The 26,156-nt window shown below is 37.6% G+C and overlaps 4 protein-coding genes across 10 annotated transcripts; all 4 read left to right on the top strand.

The window, feature by feature from the left end:
* The first annotated feature begins 3,424 nt into the window (after window positions 1-3,424).
* On the top strand, window positions 3,425-5,571 carry LOC130989177 (uncharacterized). 6 transcript variants are annotated; one of them, XM_057913116.1, is made up of 4 exons: window positions 3,425-3,872; window positions 4,039-4,178; window positions 4,392-4,470; window positions 4,563-5,571. In XM_057913116.1, exons 2-4 carry the CDS (start codon window positions 4,125-4,127, stop codon window positions 4,844-4,846), a joined length of 417 nt encoding a protein of 138 aa, XP_057769099.1. In that variant the 5' UTR covers window positions 3,425-3,872; window positions 4,039-4,124; the 3' UTR covers window positions 4,847-5,571. The 6 variants fall into 6 exon arrangements, 2 of the variants coding, with proteins under 2 accessions (XP_057769099.1, XP_057769098.1); XR_009090524.1 differs by having other exon boundaries at window positions 3,460-3,872; window positions 4,374-4,470; XM_057913115.1 differs by having other exon boundaries at window positions 3,469-3,872; window positions 4,022-4,178.
* Window positions 5,572-6,945: 1,374 nt separating this feature from the next.
* Window positions 6,946-8,789, top strand: LOC130989178 (tetraketide alpha-pyrone reductase 1). Its single transcript, XM_057913118.1, has 5 exons — window positions 6,946-7,383; window positions 7,455-7,627; window positions 7,712-7,900; window positions 7,959-8,314; window positions 8,390-8,789. The coding sequence occupies exons 1-5, from the start codon at window positions 7,251-7,253 to the stop codon at window positions 8,544-8,546; spliced, it is 1,008 nt and encodes a 335-aa protein (XP_057769101.1). The 5' UTR covers window positions 6,946-7,250; the 3' UTR covers window positions 8,547-8,789.
* Window positions 8,790-14,337: 5,548 nt separating this feature from the next.
* LOC130990799 (uncharacterized mitochondrial protein AtMg00860-like) lies at window positions 14,338-14,913 on the top strand. Its single transcript, XM_057915033.1, has one exon. The coding sequence runs from the start codon at window positions 14,338-14,340 to the stop codon at window positions 14,911-14,913; it is 576 nt and encodes a 191-aa protein (XP_057771016.1).
* Window positions 14,914-18,238: 3,325 nt separating this feature from the next.
* On the top strand, window positions 18,239-24,506 carry LOC130989179 (alpha-1,3-mannosyl-glycoprotein 2-beta-N-acetylglucosaminyltransferase). Of its 2 annotated transcripts, XM_057913119.1 has the most exons (18): window positions 18,239-18,723; window positions 19,162-19,212; window positions 19,514-19,601; window positions 19,969-20,031; window positions 20,752-20,786; window positions 20,871-20,947; window positions 21,021-21,066; window positions 21,194-21,256; window positions 21,518-21,584; window positions 21,672-21,740; window positions 21,814-21,883; window positions 21,987-22,048; window positions 22,618-22,707; window positions 22,831-22,925; window positions 23,294-23,356; window positions 23,440-23,478; window positions 23,562-23,732; window positions 24,249-24,506. In XM_057913119.1, the coding sequence occupies exons 1-18, from the start codon at window positions 18,655-18,657 to the stop codon at window positions 24,357-24,359; spliced, it is 1,329 nt and encodes a 442-aa protein (XP_057769102.1). In that variant the 5' UTR covers window positions 18,239-18,654; the 3' UTR covers window positions 24,360-24,506. The 2 variants fall into 2 exon arrangements, with proteins under 2 accessions (XP_057769102.1, XP_057769103.1); XM_057913120.1 differs by lacking the exons at window positions 18,239-18,723; window positions 19,162-19,212 and adding an exon at window positions 19,244-19,301.
* Window positions 24,507-26,156: the final 1,650 nt, after the last annotated feature.

Consider the following 26,156-nt stretch of genomic DNA (forward strand, 5'->3'; position numbering starts at 1 on the left):
GAATCAGTGACAGTCGTGAGGACTAACACTGTCGATTTGCCTGCGCCAGGTCTAAGTTGAGAAGACCATGCGCGGCAGAAAATGCCGGCAAACAACGAGTGAGGGCTCGTTGTTGTTGCATGCCATGTAGGTATACAGGATACGTGAGATGAGCTTGATAACCAGTTGAAGTAACTTTTGGAGATTGTTACTTCAACTTGTATCCTCCTGAAGCTTAGAAGCTTCTTGGCGCCTGGCATAAGGATGGAAGACACTTTCGTTGCTGGAAACAAGTGAGAGAAGAGAGGAACTTGACTTCGGAGAAGTGTTGCAATCCAGTGGAATGGTCCGGCATAGACCAGGTGTGCGAGCATCATTTTCCCACTCCATGACTTCTTCGTCATTGATCTCTCCATGGTCGGAACAAGAATTTTCTGTAGAAGGAAAGTGTTCTCACAGAAAAGTCTGTGGAAAATTGTAAGTTGTGATGAAGAAAAGTTTCAAGGCATAATGTATTTAAAATGCTAGAATTGTGAAGATTTTTCGATTTTGGTGCCTTAAACCAATTTTAATAGAAAACTTCACGTCCGCCGTCTCTGCAGGAGACGTGTACCTCAAAAGTAGAGAAAATCAAATCAATGATTCTTGTCAAATTAGCGAAGTTTGCAAGATTTTGTAGCAGAGGCAGGTGAAAAGGCGGAACAAATCGAGATATTTTAAAGGTAACATAAAAGATTTTGTCCAGCAAGGATAATTCAGTTAAAGTTTCCAACAACCAGTTGAAAGAAAAAAAAAATATTTATCTGTTGGAAAGTTGCTTAAACAAAGGTGAAAGTTCATAACTGAAGTAACTGATATACTGCATAATTTGAAATGGTTACTGGTCGACTGATCATTGTTGTCAGTCGATACCACGTCAACAGATGAACTGTTGAGATCAGTTCTCCCTTAAGAAGACACATCTTCTTGGATTGCTCAATCCTCTGGATATAGTAATCCGATCCTTCCACATAGATCATTGAATAATGTTGCAATATCTTTTCAATATACACGACCAACTTGTTATTTATCCACTCATTAATCAATTATCTATATTTATAAAATTAAATAAAATGCACAGAATACCAACAAATAGAAGAAGTGATACAAAATTAACTATCATAGCTTCTATTTAACCACCCTTTAATCATAAGCATAATTTGCAACACAAAATAGTATCAGAATTAAGAATAGTAGACAAGAATAATGCAATAAAATTAATTAGAATATAGTATATTTTTTTAAATCAGAGGTGGGCTGAATTATTATTATTTATGAATAATAATAAAAAAAATATTTATGAAACAAAATTGGGGGTGTGCTTCAGCCCACCCTAGCCCATACATGGCTTCGTCACTGTATATCTATCTATATATATATATATATATATATATATATATATATATATATACACATATATAATATATATATAGGGTGCTTCAATGGAGACCACTTCCCTATATAGAGAATAAAGACCAAATTAGAGCCATTGATCTCACCAAAATCAATGAATCAGATTCATCCGAATTCTTCAAGTTTAGGAAATCCCGTAAATTCCTCATTTTCTAATTCTGGGAACCAACGAACATTATTATTATGAACTTACGAACATACTAATGTTCGTCGATGCATTCTTATAAAAAATAAATGAACATACTAATGTTCGTATAAAAACAAATGAACATACAAATAAACATACTTATGTTCGTAAGTTCATAATAATGTTCGTTGGTTCCCAGAATTGGAAAATGAGGAATTTACGGGATTTCCTAAACTTGAAGAATTCAGATGAATCTGATTCATTGATTTTGGTGAGATCAATGGCTCTGATTTGGTCTTCATTCTCTATATAGGGGAGTGGTCTCCATTGAACTCTTCCCTATCTATACTATATTAGAAAAATAGTTTCCAATTTGAAATCAATTTCGAAATTGAGTGACAATTTTGTAGTTATAATAAAATTGAAGGTTTATGTTTAAACTATATTTTTCTTTTTATTTTTCATTTATGTAACTTCTTATTTGTTGTTTTATCTATTTCTAAAATTGTGAAATTCTATTAATTATAAATATTTAATATGCATATCAAATTAAAGATCACAATAAGAGCTTCAATTTGATATATTTTATACAAATATTTGAGTTAAAATGTACAAATTAAATTTGTTTAAATATTAAAATTTTATAAATTTCTCTCCCCTCTCTCATCTTTTTGAAAAAAAAATGTATTTTAAATTCTTTTTTATTAGTATTTTTTATTTTTTTATCTTTTTTTTTGCTTTTCATAATATCAAATTTTATAATTGTACATTATTTTTTATTTTTTATTTTTTTATTATTAATATTCAATTCAAATATATTTAATTAAAATTAATTTTTATTATATTTATGAGTATGATAATTAAATTAGTATTAATTTATATAAAATAAAAAATATTTTTCCGTCCATTGCACTGGCTGCAAATATATATATATATATATATATATATATATATGTGTGTGTGTGTGTGTGTGTGTGTGTGTGAATTTAGGAATATATAAGATTGGATCTCAAATTGTCATAAAAAATTGAAAATCCTTTATAGTAATTAGTTAAGAATGTTCAATTTCCAATCTACAACGGGTAAATCTATAGGACATACACGAACACATACTTCACAAGCAATGCATTTATCAAATTGAAAGTGGATTCGGCCTCGGAAACGTTCTGATGTAATCAATTTTTCGTAGGGGTATTGAATAGTTACAGGTAAACGATTTGCATGGGACAAGGTAATCACGAAACCTTGACCAATGTACCTGGCAGCTCGTATTGTTTGTTGACCAGCGTTCAAGAACCGAGTTAGCATAGGGAACATGTCGGAATATCTATAAATAAATTTACTCGTTTATTTCTCTTGTTTGAGACAAGTTATGAAGAATAGAATATTCTATTCCTTTACAGTGAAAGAAGTTGGAACGAAGTCGTTAATAATAGATTAAGGTAAATAAAATGTTCAAAAGGTGAGATGTATTAACTATTAACTTAATTTATTGAATAATTAGGTTATCGGTCATGCTTGAAAATAATGCTACGAGTTACCATTTTATTCTTGCTTTAATGTATCATGAACACGAACAGATAAAATTGCATATATTTTCTTTTTGGAAGTAGTTGTCATTGATTTCTCAAACAGAAATAACTAGCTCACCAAATATTAATTATAAATAATTTGTAATATTTTTTTTAGGAAATTATTTGTAATATATTGAAACTATATAATCTATGAAAATATTGTTCGTTGTTATTATATTTTTTAAGAAAAAATATTTAAAGAGTTAATATATAGAAGTATCCACTTTCATATTGTAAAATTAAAATCTAGCCTATGAAATAAAAACATTAAAATATGGCCAGTTTTTGTGTAAAAGTACAAAAGTACCCCCACTTAAAAATTGTAAAAAAATGGCCGGTCATAATTCACAACACACCTTCAATCCCCTCTCTCTCTTCCTCTCCGGTTCTCCCTCTCCCTCTTGCCACCCGTCCGCCGCGCCGCGGCCACTCAATCTCCGGCAATCGCATCGGCAGCAGCGCCGTACAGCCACCACCACCGCGACGCATAGCGGCAGCAGATCTCTGGTCGCGCTGGAAGCCTTTGCTGCAGATCTCGGGCTGGACGGTGTCGAACTCGACTGCGAAGATGGCGGTGGCTAACGGACGACGCGATGACGACGAAGATGGCGCCGCTCTCTTCGAGGAAGAAGGCGTGGACTTCGCCGAGGACATCGACCACTTCGATACACCTATTCATCTCCGTCCCCTCGTTTCCGCTTCCGAGTCTGGCGACCTCAACGCCCTCCGCCAAGCCTTAGGTTTTTAATACGTTTTTAATTTTTTTGTGATTTTCTTAAGAAGATGCACGATTCTAGATGAAATTTGTTGTTTTGCATTGTATATTAGAAGAAATTTGATGTTTTGGTCCTGCTTTTTGGTTTTTGACTAATTAAACCTACGCCTAAAGCTTCTTCTACAAATTAGCTCGTGTCTGAACCTCTGGGAAACCTCCTGGCGGTGGTGGTGGTGGTGACGGCTTTGGTGAAGCTGAAGATGGCGGATTTGCAGGAATGTGGGACGAGTTCAGCCAAGTGATTCTAGCAACTATGGGCTTTATATTCCTGGTACTCTTTCACTTGCAGTGCAGAAGCTGCATGTTCTTTACACTTTTTTGTATTCCACCTTCTAATGTGATGAACATATTGCATATGTTTTTCTTATGCCATCTTCTGAATTACTTGAAGAAATTTCCGATTCTTTTGCTGTAAATTTTTTATGCTTATACTTTATCTTCTGCTTCACCTTAACATAGTTTACAGATGTAACTGCTACTTTAGGTCTCTGCCTGCAGCAGGACTAAAGAAGATCTAGATGCAATGAAAGATGCATTGCACTTAATTCTTCAGGGAATTAGTTGTAAGCATTTGGTTTTGTCTCGCTTAGTGACAACTCTTGTCGTTTATTTCTCTACATCTCCTTTCTATACTAAAATTTTAAACTGTCTGCAGGTAGATTGAAGAATCATGTATATTTGATTCAAAAAATGGCAAGCAGTATTGCTTTAGTATTTTCAAAGATTATAGACCCAAATAATCCTTTGTATCTTGACGATAGTTGCCAGGAAGAAACCATTGACTGGGATTTTGGGTTAGCAACCCCCAGTCCCAGAGAGGTATCTGCCACTACAAAAGTGCTTGGGGGAGAAAAAGCTCAAGAAAGAGAAAGCTCTTCTACCCTAATACGAATGGTCACTCTTGAATTAGATTTTACTGTAATTGACTGTGAGACTTGATACTTCACTGAGGGGAGCAGATATTCATCGCCTCACTGATCCATTAGCAGAAGCAGTGATGACGAGGACAATGATGAGGCTGACTCTACCTTTGGCCAACTCTTGAAGCACATGAGGATTAGTGGGTGAAACTTCAACGAGGAAGGCTTCCAATTGGAACTTGTTTTCCCAGCTGATGATGCGGCTGCCAAACAAGTTGTAATTTAAGAGGAGGATGAGAGTTGTGATGATGCAGGAGGTGGTGGTGCAGCGGCAGTCTTGCGGACAATGTTGGTTTTGAAGGATAGTTTGGATGATCAGAGGCAGAGGGTGGGGCAGATTATTGCATTCCTTGGAGGTGGGAAGCGGTGGAAGCGGTGGAAGACGCCCTTTTCAGAGACCTCGCTGATTTCGCTAAGGCCAAGTCGTCGTCGCCCAAACCAAATCGGTCGTATTAGGGGAAATACTATGCACAGATTGCTTGCTGTCTGCAAATCATTGTGACTTGCTATAATATGTTTGGACCTGTCTATTATGTCGACATGAACCTCAACTTCCGAGATATGATCAGATTGTGTTTTTTTTTTTTTTTGCTTTTTTACCTTTGTTAATATATTACTTCAATTCGGTTTCTATTGTTTTGACATTTAAACATTTCTTATGGTGGCTTAGGCCTTGCATTTGTATCGGAGTTGCAGAGTGCTGCTGTTAATGATTTCTTGTTATAATAGCTTCTCTTTTTTCTCAATATTTGCAGCTTACTAGTTTCTTTTTATAGTTGAAATGTTGAAACATATTCTTGATTCTTGAACAATTTTGGGATTAAAATGAGGAAATAATCTTCGTTGAACATGAATTGGTAGTCAAGAAATCACCTGAATAAGTTACATACAGAAGAATCAAATGACCTTGGAAACAATTCTTGCTAGTATGAATTCACAATAAAAATTCATAACTTATTGTTTTTGAGTTCACAACCATCTTGATGAATTCACAACTTAATATTTTTGAATTCACAACCATATCTATGAATTTACAACTAAAATTCGAATTCACAACAAAAATAAGTTATAGTTTTAATTGTGAATTCAAACTTTAAAAACTCAAATTCGCAACTTTTTGAATTCACAATCAAAATAAATTCTGGTTGTGAATTAAATTCTAGTTGTGAATTCGATTGGTCGTGAATTCACAACCAACTCGATGAATTCACAACTTAATGTTCTTGAATTCACAACCAACTCGATGAATTCACAACTTAATGTTCTTGAATTCACAACCAACTCGATGAATTCACAACTTAATATTTTTGAATTCACAACAAAATCTATGAATTTATAACTAAAACTAGAATTCACAATCAAAATAAATTATACTTTTAATTGTGAATTCAAACTTTAAAAATTCAAATTCACAACTACTTGAATTCACAACAAAAATAAATTTTGGTTGTGAATTAAATTATGTTTGTGAATTCGACTAATTGTGAATTCACAACCAAAAATTTCTGGTTGTGAATTCGACTGGTTGTAAATTCACAACCAAATTTTTTTGGTTGTGAATTAAATTTTGGCTGTGAATTCGACAGGTTGTTCATTCACAAACAAAAAATTCTGATTGTGAATTCGACTGGTTGTGAATTGTGAATTCACAACCAAAATAAATTCTAGTTGTGAATTCGACTGATTGTGAATTCACAACCAACATAAATCTGGTTGTGAATTAAATTTTGATTGTGAATTTGTTTGGTTGCGAATTCACAACCAAAAAATTCTGGTTGTGAATTAAATTTTGGTTGTGAATTCGACTGGTTGTGAATTAAATTTTGGCTGTGAATTCGACTAGTTGTGAATTCACAAACAAAAAATTTTGGTTGTGAATTCACACTGGTTGTGAATTGCGGGATTTTTTAAAGGGGTGATGTAAAGTGAACATTTTTTTTAATTTTTAATGTGAAAGGGTCTTTTGGTAACAGTGGTCATTTTTTAATATTTTTATCTTAATGGACAATTTTTAATTTTACAATATGAAAGTGGTCATTTTAAAAATCCACTCATATTTAAAATGTACGAGATGCCAAAAAAAAAGAACAAATGGGGCTTACCGAGTACCGCCCCAAAAATCTTGTACAAGTTCAACCCGAACTAAATTCTTGGCTCCATCATTTGGGCCTAATTAGGTCCATCACCTGCTTCCATTCAACTCTAAATTTAATTTCTAAAACCTTGAGCTTGGAGCTACCAATATGTGTGTTCATACTTTTAGCTTTCCTTGCCTACTTCCAAACTACACGCAGTCCACACACATTTGGTACCACCGCCCCATATTTGATTTATTAAGTTGAGAATCACTCAACACAAGCTTTAAATTTAGTTTAAATATAGATATATATACTCCACAAATTTGTTTGCAAGTGATAGATTCAATGGAGGAAAAGATGAAGGATTGGGAGGGGAAGAAAGTATGCGTGACTGGTGCTGCTGGTTTTGTAGCTTCGTGGCTTGTGAAGCGCCTTCTTCTTTCTGGTTATCGCGTGATCGGAACGGTGAGAGATCCAGGTATGTATGTAAGTACGCATAATATGAGTAAATCAAATTAACCAAATTGATTAAGCTGATACTCGACGCAGATGACGAGAAGAAAGTGGGGCATCTTCTAAGGCTGGAGGGCGCGAGAGAGAGGCTCCAACTAGTGAGAGCCGATCTGATGGAGGAAGGAAGCTTCGACAACGCCATTTTAGGATGCCATGGAGTTTTCCATCTCGCGTCGCCCGTGCTTGGCCAGCCTAAGTCCGATCCAAAGGTCTCGATTCGTACCTGATTATGAATTAATTCAATTCCGATCTGGCGATCCATCTCATGTGAGTGAATGAATTGAACTAGCTAGGCTGAGATACTGCAACCGGCGATCGATGGGACGTTGAACGTGCTGCGCTCGTGCAAGAAGAATCCATGGCTGAGGCGCGTGGTTCTCACATCTTCGTCCTCGACGGTGAGGATACGAGACGATCTCCTTCCCGGCGTGCCGCTGGATGAGTCTTCCTGGAGTAGCGAGGAGCTCTGTGAGAACCTCAAGGTGCGTAATTCTCAAAATTAATCAGCAATTGATATACATTAACGGTCGGAAGCTGCAGATCTGGTATCCACTGTCGAAAACTCTGGCTGAGAAGGCAGCATGGAAATTCTGCGAGGACAACGGCATAGATCTGGTGACCCTCATCCCCTCATTTGTGGTTGGACCAAGCTTGCCCCCTGTTTTGAGCTCCACAGCATCTGACGTGCTTGGTTTGCTCAAAGGAGAGAGGGAAAAGTTTGAGTTTCATGGAAGAATGGGATATGTTCACATTGATGATGTTGCGTTGAGCCATATTCTGGTTTACGAGAAGGAAAACGCACGAGGCCGCTATCTCTGCACCTCTACGGTTCTCGACATTGACGAGTTAGCTGCAAAACTCGCACCACGCTATCCGGCTCTACCAATCCCCAAAACGTAATTTCAATTATTCACAAATTAATATGTACCATATGTTCATTACTCAGCTTCAATGGCTATTTGATTTTTCAGGTTTAAGAAAGTTGAGAGACCACACTATGACTTCGACGTCTCAAAAATCAAGGGCTTGGGAATGAGATTCAGATCAATCGAAGAAATGTTTGATGATTGTGTTCACTTTTTCACCATGCAAGCCCTTCTCTCTCCACTCTCACAACCTTCATCTTGACTCTTGAGGGCATAATTAATTATAAGCCATGTTTATCTATATTTCAAACCTCAAATATTAGTAGCTTCTGTTTGAACTAGCTACAAATTAAAAAAAAAAAAAAAATGTTATATCAAGAAATTATCGTGTTATACTACTCGTGAGATGTTATATAATGTTATATAACTACTCGTGAGTGATCTAATTTGTGTGACCAACGATAAATATTCAGTAAATGTATAATGAAAGTGATATCAATGATAATATGTAAATCGTTTGATAATTGTAGTAGAAAGACAGAATAAAATTAGATATCATTGTATCCATCACAAATTACAGAGGTAACAAAACTTTCACTGTGAAATTATTTTAACTAGTACACGCGCCCGTCCGATGCACGACCAACATCAAAATTAAATTATATTTTAAATAAAAAGTATATCTATTTAATATATTCAAAATATAAATCATATTTTTAAAAGTGAAATATTTCACATCAATTAATTAAAAAAAATATGAATACGAAAACATATGAATTTTTAACTTTATATTTTCAATATTTCAAATATCAATTAATTAATTTTAATTGATAATGAGCAATACATAAATTTATCAAATAAATAAAGATCTACAAAATCATCTATTTTTATATAGTTTAATATATTTTTTGAATGCATATTTAAATTATCTTTACTCGTCATTTTGTCTAAATAAAATTTTTACAAATAAAGTTCTCAAAATTCTGACTTTGCAAAAAGAGATATGATTTATTTTCATAAATAATAATTTCTGAATTGATTAAGTTTAATTTTATACTCCCTTCTTCCCACATTAATAAGTCATAAGGGCCGGACACAGATTTTAAGAAATAAATAATTTATACTAATAAAATAAGAAAGAGAGTACTTTTTTTTTAAGATATGTTTTTCAAAAAAGTAAGAGAGATAATTATGAGTGGATCACATTGACATATGATTTAAATAATGGGTTATATGATTGTTATGTAATAAGCTTCCAATTTAGGAAATGACCTATTAAAATGGGACGTCCAAATAAGGAAATGTAACCCATTAGTATGCAACGGCAGGAGTAATATTGAATAATAATGTTCCGTTATTTTAGTTGGGTTTCGATTTTAATAAAAAAATTAATTTGAATATATATGACAACATTCATATTTATATGCATTTAAATTTTAATTTGTATTTTTTATAGACAAATAATTTTTTTATCAATCGATTAGTGGAAAAAAAAATGAGGTTGAACATGGTATAATTACCATTTAAATTCAAATAGACGTGCTACTACAAAATTAAACTGTTCAATTTACTTTTTATTTTATTTCTAAATAGGATCAATAATGATGCTCCGATTAATGATTTTTCAATGGTAATTTTGATGCTTAATATATACGTAAATCTAACGTAAAATCTAATTAAAAATAATAATAGTAGATAAGTTAATATAAGTAAATATAAAAAAAAAATAACACAAACATAACTACAAATTTAATATTTAAGATGATATAATTAATTATTCATCTATAAATTTATATTAAAAATATGTTAACCTCTACTTCAAAAATAATATTTTTAAATTAAAGAACTTTGAAATGAGCTAATATAATAAAAATATAAAATAAAATTATTTTTAAAAAAGAATAATAAAACAACCGCAAAAAAAGAAGAATGGACATAGGAGAGAGGAGAGAGAAGAAAGGAAAGAGAAAAAAAATTAATTTTATGATTTCAAACTACAATAACTTTTTCGAGTTAGTTTTATTTTATGTAATTTTTACATCAAATTAAAGATCTTGTCATGATCTTTAATTTAACATCCATATTAAATATTTTTCATGAAGAGAATTTGATGATTTTTAAAAAGAATAAAAAAAGAAAGTGAGAAAAAATTGGTGGATATCAAAAAATACTATAGATTGTGACTTGTGAGAAGTGAGAGAAGTGATAGACATGTGAGTTGGTTAGCTAGGAGAGAGAAAATGTGATGAAATAAGTGATATAAGGAGAGAGAAAAATTGACGGGTAAAACTATCCGTTGAAAATTAGTGTTTCATATATATATAGATTAATTGTCAATTTCTTCTCATATATTTCAAATGGAAACTTGTATAAGTTCTCTTGGGACACTTCCCAGTGATTTGGGCAATTTTGTGCATTTCCTTTGTTGAATTCAATTTTACAAGATCAATTATGAAATAAATGCTTAAAAGTCTAATATCTAATTTATGATCAAATTTAACAATTAAAATATCTGTAAGCTATCTCAAATATGGTTACATGTTAAAATAGAAGTTCGATGTGTAGTGTGACCGAGCAAATAACGAAATCAACTCTAAACGGAGTCAGTCCTAAAGTTGATAAAAATAGTTAGATCTAAAAAAGATAAAAGTCAAACTTGAGGAAGACAGTTAGTGATGAAAGACACATGTCACATCCAATATATTTGAGTCAGATTTGATAGCTTAAAAAAGAATTATCGACTTTGAAAGATAGAAAATATATGTAATCTGAACTACACTCCCTCTGTCCTATTATTGTTGGCATATTTTCCTTATTGGTGTATCCCATTAATATTGACATGTTCCTATTTTTGGTAATGATTTTGCACTCCAAACTATGTGGTATCACACGTCTTTACACATTTTTACACTACAATCCTATTTTTCTAAATATTCGTGTTAAAAAAATAGGTCAACAATAATAAGATGAAAGGAATATTATTTAAATCAAATATCTTTTTTCCTTTACTGGTATATTCTTTTTTCACTGAATTTTCACAAAAAAAATAAAAAATTAACTAGGATTTGGGCAAATGACCTTCATCAATGGATCCACAGTATTAAGTTTTATTTGTAGGTTCAATTGATAAACTATAAAAAGGACCTCATTCAAGTGAATACACATTCAAGCATTTTTTAATTATTAATTCCATTTCACGGTTTTTTACAATTAATGTTGAGATTAAGGAGGATGTATTGGTTTGAGATTCTGTTGGATTTTTTTGGACTTTAAAAAGTTCATGAATTTTTGTGGGTTTAGGAAATCCATAAACTCTATGCAGAATTTGACTGACTTATTTTATGGATTTTCATGAATTTTCATCGACTTGATAGGAATTAGGATGACATCAACCCAGAGCCGATTGGAGCCCATGTTACGCCTCAAGGCCCAACTGATGGTCCTGACGTTGCGGCCCAATCCGAGGAGCCCCAGAAAAGGGAGAAGCCCAAATGTGTGATCCAGCAGCCCCTTCACTTGAAGGATTATGTAGTTGGTTAGGGGAAAGCTGAATTGTGGTCCCTGTTTGTTAGGAAATCTGAAGATGTTGTCGCTTAATCCCTAGATGTTTGTTATGCTTTTCTAGAAGGCTGTTAGCCATAAGTAGGACTTTTGCTTGTTTCTTTTGGGATATGAAAATGATTATCAAGTTTCTCTCTCTTTCTATCTAGCTTTCTTATCTTTTGTTCTGGAGTTTGTGCTCACTCGAAGAGCTCGTGAGTTAGGATCTTAACAACTGGTGCTTTCATTGTTTTATCTCTGCCATGTCTCACTCCGATGTCCTCGCCGCCATCGAATCTCTACGTCTCAACCTCGAGAGTCAAATCATCGCCACAAATGCCACAGTCAAGGATTTCATGTCCACTGTGGACTCACGCTTTGACTCCCTCCATTTTTGCTGGCCACCTCCGACCACCGATCCGCCGCCTCAGTTCACCGATATCTCTCCCCTGCTGCGTTCCATGAAGATGGACGTCCCGCGCTTCGACGGATCTGACCCCCACGGCTGGCTCTTCTGTATTGAGGAGTTCTTTGATTTTCATGGTACTCCCGAAGAACTTGGACTGTGAATCGTCTCCTTCCACATGGAGGGGAAGGCAGCAGCCTGGTTTCAATGGGCTAAAGCTAACAACCTCCTCTCGACATGGCCTGCCTTTCTCTCAGCCATCAAGGAGCGTTTTAGCTCATCCTTGTTCTCCGACCCGCAGGGAGCCCTCTCTAAACTCACACAGACGAGTTCGGTGGCCGATTTCCAAACGTCGTTCGAGGATTTGATGAATCAAGTTCGCAGCATTCCGGAGCATCTATTAATCAGTTTTTTTGTGTCTGGTCTGAAGCCGGAGATACGCCGGGAATTGAGCATCTCTAAGCCCACCTCCCTCATGGAGGCGTTTGCGCTGGCCCGTGCGTATGAGGCTCGATTCGAGGAATCCCGCCTCAGTTCACCTCTACCTTCGCGGTGGCCCATCAAGGTTGTTCCTCTTAGCTCTACTCCGCCAACCTCCAGCCCACCATTCACAATCCCGACTCCATCGCCGCCACTCATCACAGCACCTACAGCTACGTCTACTTCCAGCTGTCCGCCGCGGACCCTGCTGCTTGCTACCCCCCACTACCCATCAAGCGTTTGAGTCCATCTGAAATTAAGGACAAACGCGAACGAGGCCTTTGTTACAATTGCGATAAAAAATGGTCCATTGGCCACCGTTGCCGCAACAAATTTCTACTTCTCGTGGGCAACGAGGAGGAAGACGAACCAGACCCCACAGATGATTCTCCTGGGGAAGTTCATGATGACGCCTCTGTTGGAGACATATCCAGTCTCCATTCCCTATCAGGGGCCTTCTCTCCGCGATCTCTGCAGCTCACCGGCTCTATCGGCGGTGCTCTCCTTCGCGTCCTCGTCGACAACGGGAGCACTCACAATTTCATACAACCCACCATCGCCAAATCCCTACAGTTACCAATCCGCAACATCTCTTCATTTCGCGTCTTCGTGGGCAATGGCGATTTCTTAGTATGTTGGCATGTTTGTCCAGCGGTGCCCATTCAAATCCAAGGGCACACGTTCAACGTTGATCTCCATGTTCTGGATGTTACCGACCCCACTATCGTTTTGGGTATTCAATGGCTGCAGTAACTAGGCCCAGTCACGCACCACTATGCGGATCAATTCATGGAATTTGATCGCGACAGCCATCGGATTCAGCTTCGCGGGGATCCGGTTCCGGAGACTCCGGTTGTTACCTTCGCTCAACTTTAGAGTCTCGCCGCAGAAGGTCACCTTGACCAAGTTTTTGAGATATGCATCTGGTCCACGGAGGACGAGCCCAAGTTGCTACTAGGGTTAGAGCCCAGGCCCAACGAAATTATTAATGAAGGCCCAATCCCAGATTTCCCTCCTATCTCCAGCCCTAGCGAGCTCCACCCGCACTCCATCAATATCAGCGGCTCTTCCGTCCTCCGATGGGGTTCCCACCGTATCGCTCCGTCGACCACCGCATCCACCTGCTGCCGGGTTCGGCTCCAGTTAATGTACGGCCATACAGGTACCCCCAATTTCAAAAGCTAGAGATTGCTAAATTGGTGTCAGATATGCTGGCTCAGGGGACCATTCGACCGAGCCGCAGTCCCTTCTCTTCACCGGTGTTGCTCGTCCACAAGAAGGATGAAACTTACCGATTTTGCATCGATTACAAGCCCTTAACGCTGTTACGGTGCGCGATCATTTCCCCATTCCTACCATCGATGAACTTTTCAATGATTTGGGCACTGCTAGAGTCTTCTCCAAATTGGATCTCCACTCTGGGTATCATCAAATCCGTGTTTATCGTAGAGATATTCACAAGACGACGTTCCAAACTACCGATGGCCATTACGAGTTCATGGTAATGCCCTTCGGACTTTGTAATGCACCATCCACATTTCAATCGGTCATGAACCAAATTTTTGCACCTCACTTGCACAAATTTGTTGTCATCTTTTTCGATGATATATTAGTCTTCAGTGTGACGATGGCGGACCATTATCTACATCTCCAATCGGTTTTCGATTGTTTGATAACTAACCAATACTGCTTGAAGCTTTCCAAGTGTGTTTTTGGCCAAATTTCAGTTGATTATTTGGGGCATATCTTGACCAACGGCTGTGTTATGGCTGACCCGAGCAAGCTCTCGGCAATGGAAACATGGCCTGTTCCCAAGACACAGAGGCAGCTTAGGGCATTCCTAGGCCTGACCGGATACTATCGCCGCTTCGTGCGGGGGTATGCTGGCATCGCCGCCCCGCTCACAGACCTCCTTCGCAAAGATTCCTTCCAGTGGACGCCTGCTGCACAGGAAGCCTTTGATGCTCTCAAGGCTGCCATGACCTCGGTGCCGGTTCTTCATCTGCCCCACTTTGAACATGAGTTTATTGTCGAGACCGATGCATCCAATGTGGGGATGGGAGCCGTGCTCATGCAGTTAGAGCACCCAATCGCTTTTTTCAGCAAGAAATTGGGGCCACGGTTGCAAGCGGCATCGACATATATGAAGGAGCTATACGCTATCACGGAATCGGTGAGAAAATGGCGTCAATATCTGCTATGAAGGTTCTTTGTGGTTCGAACCGACCATAAGAGTATTCGAGAGCTCTTGCAACAGACGATCCAAACCCCGGAACAACAGCGATATGTCAGTAAGTTGATGGGATTTCACTTCCGTATTGAGTATCGTACGGGCAGTTCTAACCGCACAGCCGACGCCTTGTCTCGCCTACCAGAGGATCCCAGCGAGCCTTCCCCGCAACTCCTCGCTCTGACCCTCGCCAGTATGCCTATGTCCGAGCTCATCGACCTCATTCGCCTCGAAAATTCCACAAGGCCTGACCTTATAGGCCTTCATAAGCAAAGAGAGGCTCAAAAACTGAATCACAACTTCACGGTCCGCAATGGGATTCTGCTGTTTCGTAACAGATACTATATCAGCCCCGAGTCTCCGCTCATACCTCGCCTCCTCCACGAGGCCCATGCGATTCCTACCTCAGGTCATGGTGGAGTGAAGCGCACACTAGTTCGCTTGGCTGCTATGTTCTTTTGGCCTCGGATGCGAGCTGTTGTGGAGAAGTATGTGGCTTCTTGCATCACTTGCCAACACACCAAGTACTCAACCCAACCTCCAGCAGGGTTGCTCCAACCTCTCCCTATACCGAATCAGGTTTGGGAGGACATCACGATGGACTTCATCACGGGGCTGCCCCCGAGCCGTCATTACACTGCGATACTTGTGGTGGTCGATCGTCTCACCAAGTCTGCCCATTTTGGGCCGTTACTGGCGCATTTCACAGCGACATCCGTAGCTTCCCTCTTTATGGAGATGGTTGTCAAATACCATGGATTTTCAGCTTCGATAATATCCGATCGTGACCCCATGTTCCTAAGTAAATTCTGGCACAAGCTCTTCCAATTGTCGGGCACCACGCTGAATCATAGCACAGCTTACCACCCGTAGACGGACGGTCAAACAGAGATAGTTAACCGCGGCTTAAAGCAGTACCTCCGAGCGTTTGCTCACTTGAAACCAACATCATGGGCGCAATTCTTGAGCTGGGCAGAGTTCTCTTACAACACATCGTATTGCTCTAGCATTCGCATGTCTCCGTTTCAGGCATTATATGGGCGGCTACCACCGTCCGTTCCTCCCTACGTCCGGGGAACCTCGAAGATCCAAGTTGTCGAGGATCTTCTTCTGGAACGAGATCAGTTGTTGCAACAGCTGAAGCTCACTCTGCGGCAAACACAGGCCCGAATGAAGCAAAATAGTGATCGGCGTTGACGAGAGCTCGAGTTTAAGGTGGGAGATGAGGTCTTGGTGCGCCTACAACCATATTGCCAAGTTTCCATTTCAGGACGGGCGATTCCCAAACTGGCTCGTCGGTATTATGGACCGTTCACCATATCGGAGCAAGTTGGACCAGTGGCCTATCGCCTGGAGTTGCCTCCCACCAGCCGCATCCATCCAGTGTTCCACGTCTCAGCTCTGAAGCCTTACAAGGGAGATAGCTCAGTTAGCCCCTGCGACCTGCCCCCGGAGTCGCACGACTCTCAGTCCATCCCCGTTCCCTTAGCCATTTGCTCCCATCGCCGCGTTCTGGGTACAGGCGGACCGCGCCCTCAAATTCTTGTTCAATGGTTAGGCGAACCTCCGGAAAATGCTACTTGGGGAGATTTAGAGGACTTCCGCAGCGCATATCCTCAGTTTCACCTTGAGGACAAGGTGATTGCAGAAGCGGAAGGGAGTGTTACGCCTCAAGGCCCAACTGATGGTCCTGACGTTGCGGCCCAATCCGAGGAGCCCCAGAAAAGGGAGAAGCCCAAACGTGTGATCCAGCAGCCCCTGCACTTGAAGGATTATGTAGTTGGTTAGGGGAAAGCTGAATTGTGGTCCCTGTTTGTTAGGAAATTTGAAGATGTTGTCGCTTAATCCCTAGATGTTTGTTATGCTTTTCCAGAAGGCTGTTAGCCATAAGTAGGACTTTTGCTTGTTTCTTTTGGGATATGAAAATGATTATCAAGTTTCTCTCTCTTTCTATCTAGCTTTCTTATCTTTTGTTCTGGAGTTTGTGCTCACTCGAAGAGCTCGTGAGTTAGGATCTTAACAGCCCAGCTACCGCTGGAATTGAAAAATTATGTTAATATATTTAGTTTTTTTTTTTAAGATTTGGAATGAAGATCAGATTGCCAGTTGAATAACAAGATGAAACAGGAGAGTGCAAATGGTAAGCTTTGCGTACATGGTGTGATTGAGTTGAGTCTGCTTCTTTTTTGTTGGGAAATATTTGTATGCAATAATTCCACTATTTGTTGAGAAGTATAGAACTTTGGTTTTAATGGGTTTTGACTTGAGAGGCCCTCTGAATATATGATGATAGGCATCATTTGATAACCATGTTTTTTGTTTCCAATAAGCATCATGGCGTGACAAGTCTCGGGTTGAATTACTAATTTGTACTCCCTCCGTCCCAACTTTTAGTATCCAACTTTCCTTTTTTGGCTGTCCCACATTTTGGTATCTATTTCTATTTTTAGTAAAAGTAGGTGGGGTCCTTACTCCACTTTAATTATTTTAACTCTCACATAAAATGTGGGACCCATATTCCACTCACAACACATCAATCACTTTATTAAAACCCGTGTCGTTCTCAACTGGATACCAAAAGCCGGGACGGAGGGAGTAATACTTAGCGTAACAAGTCTTTTTACTTAAAAATAAAATAAAAAAGATGAAGCAGTAGAAGTGCAGAAGGTGAGCTTTGCGTACATGGTGTGATTGAGTCTGCTTCTTTTTTGTTGGGAATATTTTATATGCAATAATTCCACTATTTGTTGAGAAGTATTGACATGAATAAAAGTTATACTTTTGAAAGAATCCACAGAATCTCATGTGATGAGGTGAGATTTCCCTCTTTGTATTTTTTAAGGAGAATCCATCAAAATTCATAAAGTTTTAAACCCACAAACTTTTGAATACTTAAAGATTTTTTTAAATCCATATTGAATACCTCTAAATTTTTGAAAACTTTTAAAAATCTGAATTGAGTACCTCCAAATTTTTAAAATCCAAAAAAATCCTATAAAATCTCAAACCAATACAGCCCCTAATTCCATTCTCAATAGTCAACACCTAGAGGCCTTGAACTTTAAAGTCAATTGACACTTATCAAGTTAAATTATGGAGATCATGAAATGATCGAAGTCGAGTTAATGAAGTAGTATTAAATTGCGAAAAATGACAAACGACCAATTTTATAATTTAATATGCGGTAATTGGACTTAAATACATTAATTTTCACCTAATTTTGTTATACACACACATTAAAATTAAATTTTATTTACATTCTCATTTTGGATACGAATTAAAAATTATGTCATCAAATACGTAAAATTTTCAATTGGTTTAAACGAATATTGATTTAACGGCCGTAAAAAAGTTTGAGAGTGCGATATATTTCCTCTTGTGATCTACAAATGCATGGATTTGGAAATTCTGGTATTCAAACTTGAACAAGAGGGAAAAATCTATGTAACATTGCGTGGTTTGATGTAAAATATTGAAGCTAATTCAAGCTAGGGCGGATGGAAACACGTTCCGCGAAATAGTAGATGTTAATTTTCAGTTGGAATTTTAACTAACAAGTTTCCAGATCCAAGTTTCGGTATCTGATTTCCAAGTCGCGGCAGTGGTGGACTTGGGATAGTCGCGCGTCGTTTCTTCCGTTGAAAGCTATTGATTTTGTCGGCGACCGACCTACACCAACACCAACAGAGAGAGAGAGTACGCAATCAATCAAGAATGAGGAGGTGCTCTTGCGACTACCGGTACCTCCTCCTCCTCGCCGCCGTGCCCTTCATCTACATCCAGGTCTAACCCTATTTAGTTGCACCTCTCTGCTTTATATTTTCCCCCCTAAATGAATTATTATTTGTTTCTGAATTAGACTGCAATTACAATTACTTAATTGCGGGTGATCCTAATTGGACGGCCTGCATGTCCAGAGTCGTGAATTCGTTGAGCAAGATTGTGGAATCTCATCGTTTTAGTGATGAACTTAGCATAACCGGATTTTCTTATCGATGGTCACCACAGATGGAGTAAACTTGTGATTTTGCGGTGAAACTATCTAAATGATTTTGTGAATTGCCAAAAGCCATTTTCTTCCTCAGCGCATACAATCTGAACGATTTTGTGCATTCTGCCCTATGCTTTTTCATTCTTTTCTTTTTTGGCCTGGCTGATTATAATGGGAATGCCTTAAGCTGCTAAGTTTTGGTCTGAGTGATTCATTTTCTTGATGTGCAGATGCGCCTCTTTACAACTCAATCAGAGTATGCCGATCGCCTAAGTGATGCTGTATGTCACCTTTATTTTAATTCGGTGAAACTAATAGAGGCTTATAAATATGTCTAACTCGTAAGGCACTCATGCCAACATTACCATATGTAAGCTTCTGTTACATTCTGGTAGTGGTCCAGCCACGGTATTAGTTTCTGGACCTTTACAGCATTTTTGTTTCGAGTACCTAAGCAAAGTTCAGAACTCTCGATTCCAAGATCTGTCTGTATGAAGAACATGAAAATAATTATCCTAATTATACATCTCACTTTGCAAACATGAAGTGTATGACAAAAGCCTCATTATTTTCTGATTCCAGATCGAGGCAGAAAATCAGTGCACAAGACAGACACGATTACTGATAGATCAGATTAGCTCGCAACAAGGACGACTTCTTTCTCTTGAAGGTGCACTATCATTCTAATTCAAATTTCGATGTGTGGCAATCACTTCCTTTGGTTTTTTAGTTTATCTTTTCTCAAAGTAGAGGGGTTTAGTATCTTCCGACAATTTATAGAATGTATTCATATAACGTGTTTTGTATTTATAGTTGTAAGAGTTGACAATGAATATTCTACCCATATATAAAGCTTTTTTAGGAGAATGGTTTAAGACTGCAGTTTAAAAGGATGACAAGGAAACTTTACTGACTTTTTCTTTACTTAAGTCTGTGTCTGTGAAATTATAATTTTGTACTAGATACTTTGTTTTTCTACCGTAAATAGATATTGAGTTCTTCTTGCTGATTTTACAATCATGAGTTTTGAATTTCAGAAGAAAAGAAACGCCGAGATCTGGAGTGCAGCCAGTTGAGAGCTCTTGTTCAAGATCTGCAACGTATGTTTGTGTAGCTATTTTTTTTTTATCTCCTAAGAAATTTCTTTTGTGCTTTTTAAGTAACAAGGTATTCATCATGTACCCTACTGCACTTGGTATGAATAATTTGAAAAGTGGAGTACTCTTAAACTACATACAAGAGGAATATGACATCAAGAAGAGACTTCTCAATGTGGAACTCAGCAATTGCCTACAGAAACTACGATAATTATTCATTTAAGGGCACCGACAATGAAAGGCTCTTGGCACGTAGAATGCTTGCCGGTTACTAACTTGCTGGAATTATAAGAGAATGCTATTTTGCATACAAAATCCAGTGCCCTCTTTTGTATTTTGTTCCAGGGTTTTTTATTTAAATTCATGTAGCACCATATGCCGCACTTTCTGACGTTGTGTCCCTAGCAACTGATCCTCATTGAAGTTTTACTTTGTCTTGCTAACGGGGTTTCGCTTATTAAAATATTGCCGTTATTGTCACTTTAAGCTTTCACACATGTATGTATGTTTTTTTGCCTCCGGGGGTACATTTGTTATGAATATGTTTAAAAAATAATCCTCTTATGCTTCAACTTTGTTTGCGTAATAGTTGGCTGTTACATATTGGCCCCCTTTTCTCCTCTTCTTTTGTAGTCTATTTTCACTGTGGGCTCAGCCTGTTTTCCCTGGTCGATGGCTGGACGTGGTTGGTATGATCATGACTATATCTCTGTTATACTGCAGGGAAGGGTGTTGAGAAACTGGTTGGTGATGTACAGGTTTGCTGAGCTGAAAATATGATTTTTTGTCCGTCATGCTATTCTGTTAACACCTTTTCACTGAATATGCTCCTGAATGATCAGGCTCCAGTAGCAGCTGTCGTGGTTATGGCCTGTAACCGTGCTGATTACCTTGACAGGACTATAAAGTCGATTTTGACGTATGATTCATTTCATTCAAATTTTTGGTGCTTTAGTTGCTAACAGTCGACTGACTACATTTCATGCTTATAGGTATCAAAGTCCTGTTGCATCAAAATATCCTCTCTTCATATCACAGGTACCCAAAAATAACACTTTTAATTGTATTAGTACATCATTTCTGATTTCTCATGTATTCAGTGCGTAATTCAGAATGAGGAGGTGTACTTGCACACAAATTATTCTTTTCTTTTCATTTTGTACAGGATGGGTCAGATCCTCGTGTTAAAAGTAAAGCATTGAGTTATGATCACCTAACCTACATGCAGGTACTTGATTTCCATTTCATATCGTCACAAACAGCATCATACTGTAATAGCTGAGCTTCAAGCCAGCTAATTTGATAACGCATTATCCACCTTTCCCCACATTCGCATTTTAATAAAAACATAAATATACAACAATGATAATCTTAAGTTGTTTTTCCAAGACATCAATTAAGAGATGGCTGGACTTAGTTATCTCAAGTCTAATTCAGTCTTATTTACTAAATTATGATAATCCTAACAGAATGCTTATATCTACCTCAGCATCTGGATTATGAACCTGTGCAAACAGAAAGACCTGGGGAGTTGATAGCATACTACAAGATTGCACGTAAAATATTCAATTTGTTGTTCATAATCATCTGTTATGTCGGAGGAAATTGATATTGCCTAAATAATTCCATCTATTGTCTTTCAGAGCATTATAAGTGGGCACTGGATCAATTGTTCTACAAACATAAATTTAGCCGGGTGATCATCCTTGAAGGTGTCTATGAATTCTTTTTTCCCATCCTTTCTAGTTGATTTCTTCTATTCAGTCTGAGCATATCAACATGCAGATGATATGGAAATTGCTCCTGATTTCTTTGACTTTTTTGAGGCTGGAGCTGCCCTCATGGACCGTGACAAGTGAGGTTTTCGGACTCTCTTGATATCTGATCAGTATATACATTTATGTGCATCACCAGTTTCTGATTGAAGTTGCTTCAATTTGTTAAATTTAACTTCACAGGTCCATCATGGCAGTTTCTTCATGGAATGACAATGGACAAAAACAGTTTGTACACGATCCTTGTAAGTTAGTTCCTTATAAATGATCTTCAAGACTCCTAATAAATTGTCTCTACGTACAAGTTAGTATATTCCTTTGAACTCGGGTAAATATGGTGATGCAAAATCGAGATTAATAGGGATGAAAAGATTGGTTAGACTTGGCATAAATTCTCTAAACATCAAGGTATAGGACTTAAATTGAAAATTCTTAATCAATATGATTTAGATTTAGTAGTTGAATGCCTAGAAAGTTCTTTTTTCTAAACAAAACCCAAATACATGTTTTACCTAGACGACTCGTGTATTACCAATTTACCATGACTCTTCACTTTCAAGTTTATTTAACTTTTCCAAGTCGATTATCTACATCATGTGGTCTGTGGACGGTCTGGGTCTTCATAATTTCATATGCTATAGTGAGTTGCTGAGGAAAACTGAGTTACTAGATTGTTCTGTTTTATGCTCTTTGTCTGTCTGATGGGTCGAGTTCTTCTTCTACCTGTCCCTACTATATCTTCAAGATGTGATTTCCTTGACTACTAGGTATCAGCTATATTCTGTGTTCATGCATATTCACATACCTCTTGCAGATGTGCTTTACCGCTCAGATTTTTTCCCTGGCCTTGGGTGGATGCTTTCAAGATCCACATGGGATGAACTTTCTCCTAAATGGCCAAAGGCATATCCTTCAAGCATTGTATTTGTTTTTCATATTTAATTATTGAAAAAATTGATATTTTTTAACCTAAAAGTATGGTTTAATTACATACTGCGATCTTGAGATTTTTCTTGACCAAGAATTACTTATTGGGATGACTGGCTGAGATTGAAAGAGAACCACAAAGGACGACAATTCATTCGCCCAGAAGTATGCAGAACATATAATTTTGGAGAGCATGTACGTATTGAATCAATCTCCAGATTGCTTTTGAATACCTAATGCTGTGGTTGTCACCCGTATCAGTTAATAAGTTATGTCAAAAAAAAAAAAAATCAAGTTGTCTCTTAATTCTTTTTTTTTTTTTTTTGGGGGGGGGGGGGGGTGCATGGCACACTCTACATGGTACCGTCCTGCAACTGGCTTCTTTTTTTGGTGGAACTCTATACGCTTCTATGTGGCAGTGTTCTTGAGTAATGTAGCCTTGATCTCCGTGAGCGTCAAGCATCTGTCTGCTTTATGCAATGAGTTTTAGTGTTTTACTACAGTACTGTGCTAGATATTGTTTCTCTCGGAGCTTGCATTTATGAGGATATTTTTTCTCATAGGGTTCCAGCATGGGTCAGTTCTTCAAACAATATCTTGAACCCATCAAACTGAATGATGTCCAGGTATGCAACCATTTGGCCTTTATTCATCTCCTTTTCTTGTGCTTGCCATTTTCTGAAAATGTCTTTTGTCATCTCTGTGGAAGGTTGATTGGAAGTCAATGGACCTGAGCTACCTGGAGGAGGTAATTCTTGTATGATGGTTGTAGAGTGTCATGCATACAGAAAATTAGTTGCTTAGAATATTCTAATCTAATAGCTTTTATAGGACAAGTATGTGGAGCACTTTGCTGATTTGGTTAAAAAAGCGACTCCTATACAAGGAACTGATGCTGTTCTGAAGGCATCTAACATAAATGGAGATGTCCGTATTTTGTACCTAGACCAGCGAGATTTTGAGCAGATTGCAAGTCAATTTGGTATTTTTGAAGAATGGAAGGTAATGTTGTTATAGTGGTTTTCTTGTCTTACTTTTCATAAATAACTTGTGTTACATCACCAATTAGAATTAGGTAATCTGTAATTATATTCAATCTGTTTTATTTGTATCTTTAGGGGGCGTTTACTTTGCATGATTGATTATATGCAAGATTGAATATTTTTATCCTCAAGAGTAGGATATCTCCAATCCTACCCTTTCCATGGGATAAGAATCAAAGGATAGAAATAATCAAGGGCCTTGAGATATCCCAAAGTTGCAATCCATCAAAGTGAACAAGGGATTAGCCTTACTATTTTTATCTATCAAACCTAATCCTCCAAAGTAAACTCCTCCTTAGTAAATTGACTTTTGGATATTTCTTGCCCAACTATTACTGCATTGAACAATTAAATATTGGAATCTCTGTCCTTGCTACTGGTTGGGGTCTGTTTATGTGAAAGTAGGTTGGCCTGGAGAGAATCCCTTCTCTTCAATCTCCTGATTTTCTTTGTGGCGGTTTATTGCATTTTGCAGGACGGTGTCCCAAGAGCAGGATATAAAGGCGTAGTAGTTTTCCGGTATCAAACACAGAAACGTGTATTCCTTGTTGGCCCTGATTCTTTACAACAACTAGGAATCAAATAGACTAGATGCATATTGATTCCAGTAACATGATGAGATTTTGATTGAAGCAGTGACCTGATATAGTTGGTTTTGCTTCTAGCTAGTTTTACACTGCCTTTTGTCCCATGTATTACAAATACAATTATAGTGATTTGTTTTTATTGCTCATGACTCGTGTGGGTGGTATCTTCAACTTTTGACAATCGTATATTATTACTCGTTGAATGCATGCCAACTTTTGTCCCATGGGAGCTATTGAAAACGTGAAGTAGTAGAAGAAGAAGAAGTAGACTTTTGTGAATTTTGACATTGTGGATGACTTATTCAAGTCTCCTGCAGAAATTGTAGTAGAAACGGGTGGAGAGTTGATGTGGCCTGGATGAATATGATTGAATTTGTGATATCAGTTTGTGGAATAATACGAGGCCCGCCTGCATATATGTTTGGTGTGCACGAACATTGTGCGAGTTGGGGAGTAGGTCGAACATGGCGGACAAGGACATGAGAGGAAGATCTGGTGGCAATTCTTGCAGGCAGGTAACCTTTGTTAACAAGATGTGCTACTTGTGATATGTATGTGCAGGTGTAGTAGGTTCATGTTCAATGATGGAGTGCAGCAGCAACACTCGGTCACTCGCAGAAGAAGAAGAAGAAGAAGAAGTAGAAGTAGTAGTAAAATTCCTCATATTATTAGTTTGTCCATCCATGTGCTCTTGCTACTCAACACTGCCCACAATGTGATATTCGAGTGTCCTATCAATTAGTTTTGCAAGCCAATTTAATAAAGTGGATACCTATTGTCAATTTTATGTGCTTTTAAGAAATAGTAATACGGCATTGAATTATTAAGGAGACTGCAAAAAGTCCAATTTTCTTCAGTAATGAGAGAAAGAAACTAAGTAGGAGTGTTATTTCATGTAAATCATTGTCGAAACAGATAATAAGAGAATGAATGGTGGGGTAAGAGTGTGAGGCTGCGAGCTAGTTTTCTTTTTCTATAGTAGACTTTGGCATTGACGTATATAATAAGATCATTTGATTTTCTTTTAAGAATTAAACTGAAGCAGCGCGTTTGATAATGACGTGCAAAAGCTTCAAACCATGTGGGACAATTCAGAAATAAAATATTAATTTTCTATTGACTGTCAAATTGAATTTGAAAGTCGATGAATCTGGATATTGCATCAAACACGCCATCTGTGATTAATTTAATTATGCTGTTTCTAGAATCTATACCATGACATACATATTCATACAAACTTCTTCCTAAAATTTGAAGCTATATAGCCTTAACTCGTTTTGACTCATTTCTTTTTCTTAACAAAGCAAAGCAAAGCGCAAAAAGAACCAAAATGATTTGTAATCATGCAAAAGATACACGCTGACGTGTGTTCGTGTTGTGATTTTTCCTTCTAATTTCCTTCTTTCTTCCATTAGAATCCCAATGGTCCTTCTCCTTCCGACCACCGACCATGCATCTTCCTCTCAATAATCATCGTGCTACTTCCTCCGTTCCGCAAAGTTTGAGCAATTTTTTTCGACACGAATAAAGAGTTAATATTTTGTGTGCTAAGTGTGGTGGGTGAAAAAGTGAAAATGTGAATAAAGGGAAAAACTTTTATCATATAAGAAATGAAGGATTATTGTCCCAACGAGATCGTTTCTTGGATATCTTAATTTGCCATACAATGATTAATTCCTAACATGCTCCTATGATTTAAGTGCTGCACATAGGAGTTAGAATTACTTACTTGAAAACTGTATGCAAAGGCTGTCGATGATCGAGTTGAACGACTCCAGCTCTGACCTTCTGAACTG

Source organism: Salvia miltiorrhiza, chromosome 6 (assembly GCF_028751815.1).
Source record: "Salvia miltiorrhiza cultivar Shanhuang (shh) chromosome 6, IMPLAD_Smil_shh, whole genome shotgun sequence".
Lineage (NCBI taxonomy): Eukaryota > Viridiplantae > Streptophyta > Magnoliopsida > Lamiales > Lamiaceae > Salvia > Salvia miltiorrhiza.

What these genes read in the sequence shown, in the direction of transcription:
- LOC130989178 (XM_057913118.1), top strand. Translation starts at nt 7,251, where the DNA reads ATGGAGGAAAAGATGAAGGATTGGGAGGGGAAGAAAGTATGCGTGACT. An exon ending in AGCCTAAGTCCGATCCAAAG is followed by an intron (nt 7,628 to 7,711) that starts GTCTCGATTCGT and finishes TGAACTAGCTAG; the next exon opens with GCTGAGATACTGCAACCGGC. An exon ending in GCTCTACCAATCCCCAAAAC is followed by an intron (nt 8,315 to 8,389) that starts GTAATTTCAATT and finishes TTGATTTTTCAG; the next exon opens with GTTTAAGAAAGTTGAGAGAC.
- LOC130990799 (XM_057915033.1), top strand. Translation starts at nt 14,338, where the DNA reads ATGGCGGACCATTATCTACATCTCCAATCGGTTTTCGATTGTTTGATA.
- LOC130989179 (XM_057913119.1), top strand. Translation starts at nt 18,655, where the DNA reads ATGAGGAGGTGCTCTTGCGACTACCGGTACCTCCTCCTCCTCGCCGCC. An exon ending in ATCACCTAACCTACATGCAG is followed by an intron (nt 21,257 to 21,517) that starts GTACTTGATTTC and finishes TATCTACCTCAG; the next exon opens with CATCTGGATTATGAACCTGT. An exon ending in CATATAATTTTGGAGAGCAT is followed by an intron (nt 22,926 to 23,293) that starts GTACGTATTGAA and finishes TTTTTCTCATAG; the next exon opens with GGTTCCAGCATGGGTCAGTT.
- LOC130989177 (XM_057913116.1), top strand. Translation starts at nt 4,125, where the DNA reads ATGTGGGACGAGTTCAGCCAAGTGATTCTAGCAACTATGGGCTTTATA. An exon ending in CTATGGGCTTTATATTCCTG is followed by an intron (nt 4,179 to 4,391) that starts GTACTCTTTCAC and finishes CTGCTACTTTAG; the next exon opens with GTCTCTGCCTGCAGCAGGAC. An exon ending in AATTCTTCAGGGAATTAGTT is followed by an intron (nt 4,471 to 4,562) that starts GTAAGCATTTGG and finishes AACTGTCTGCAG; the next exon opens with GTAGATTGAAGAATCATGTA.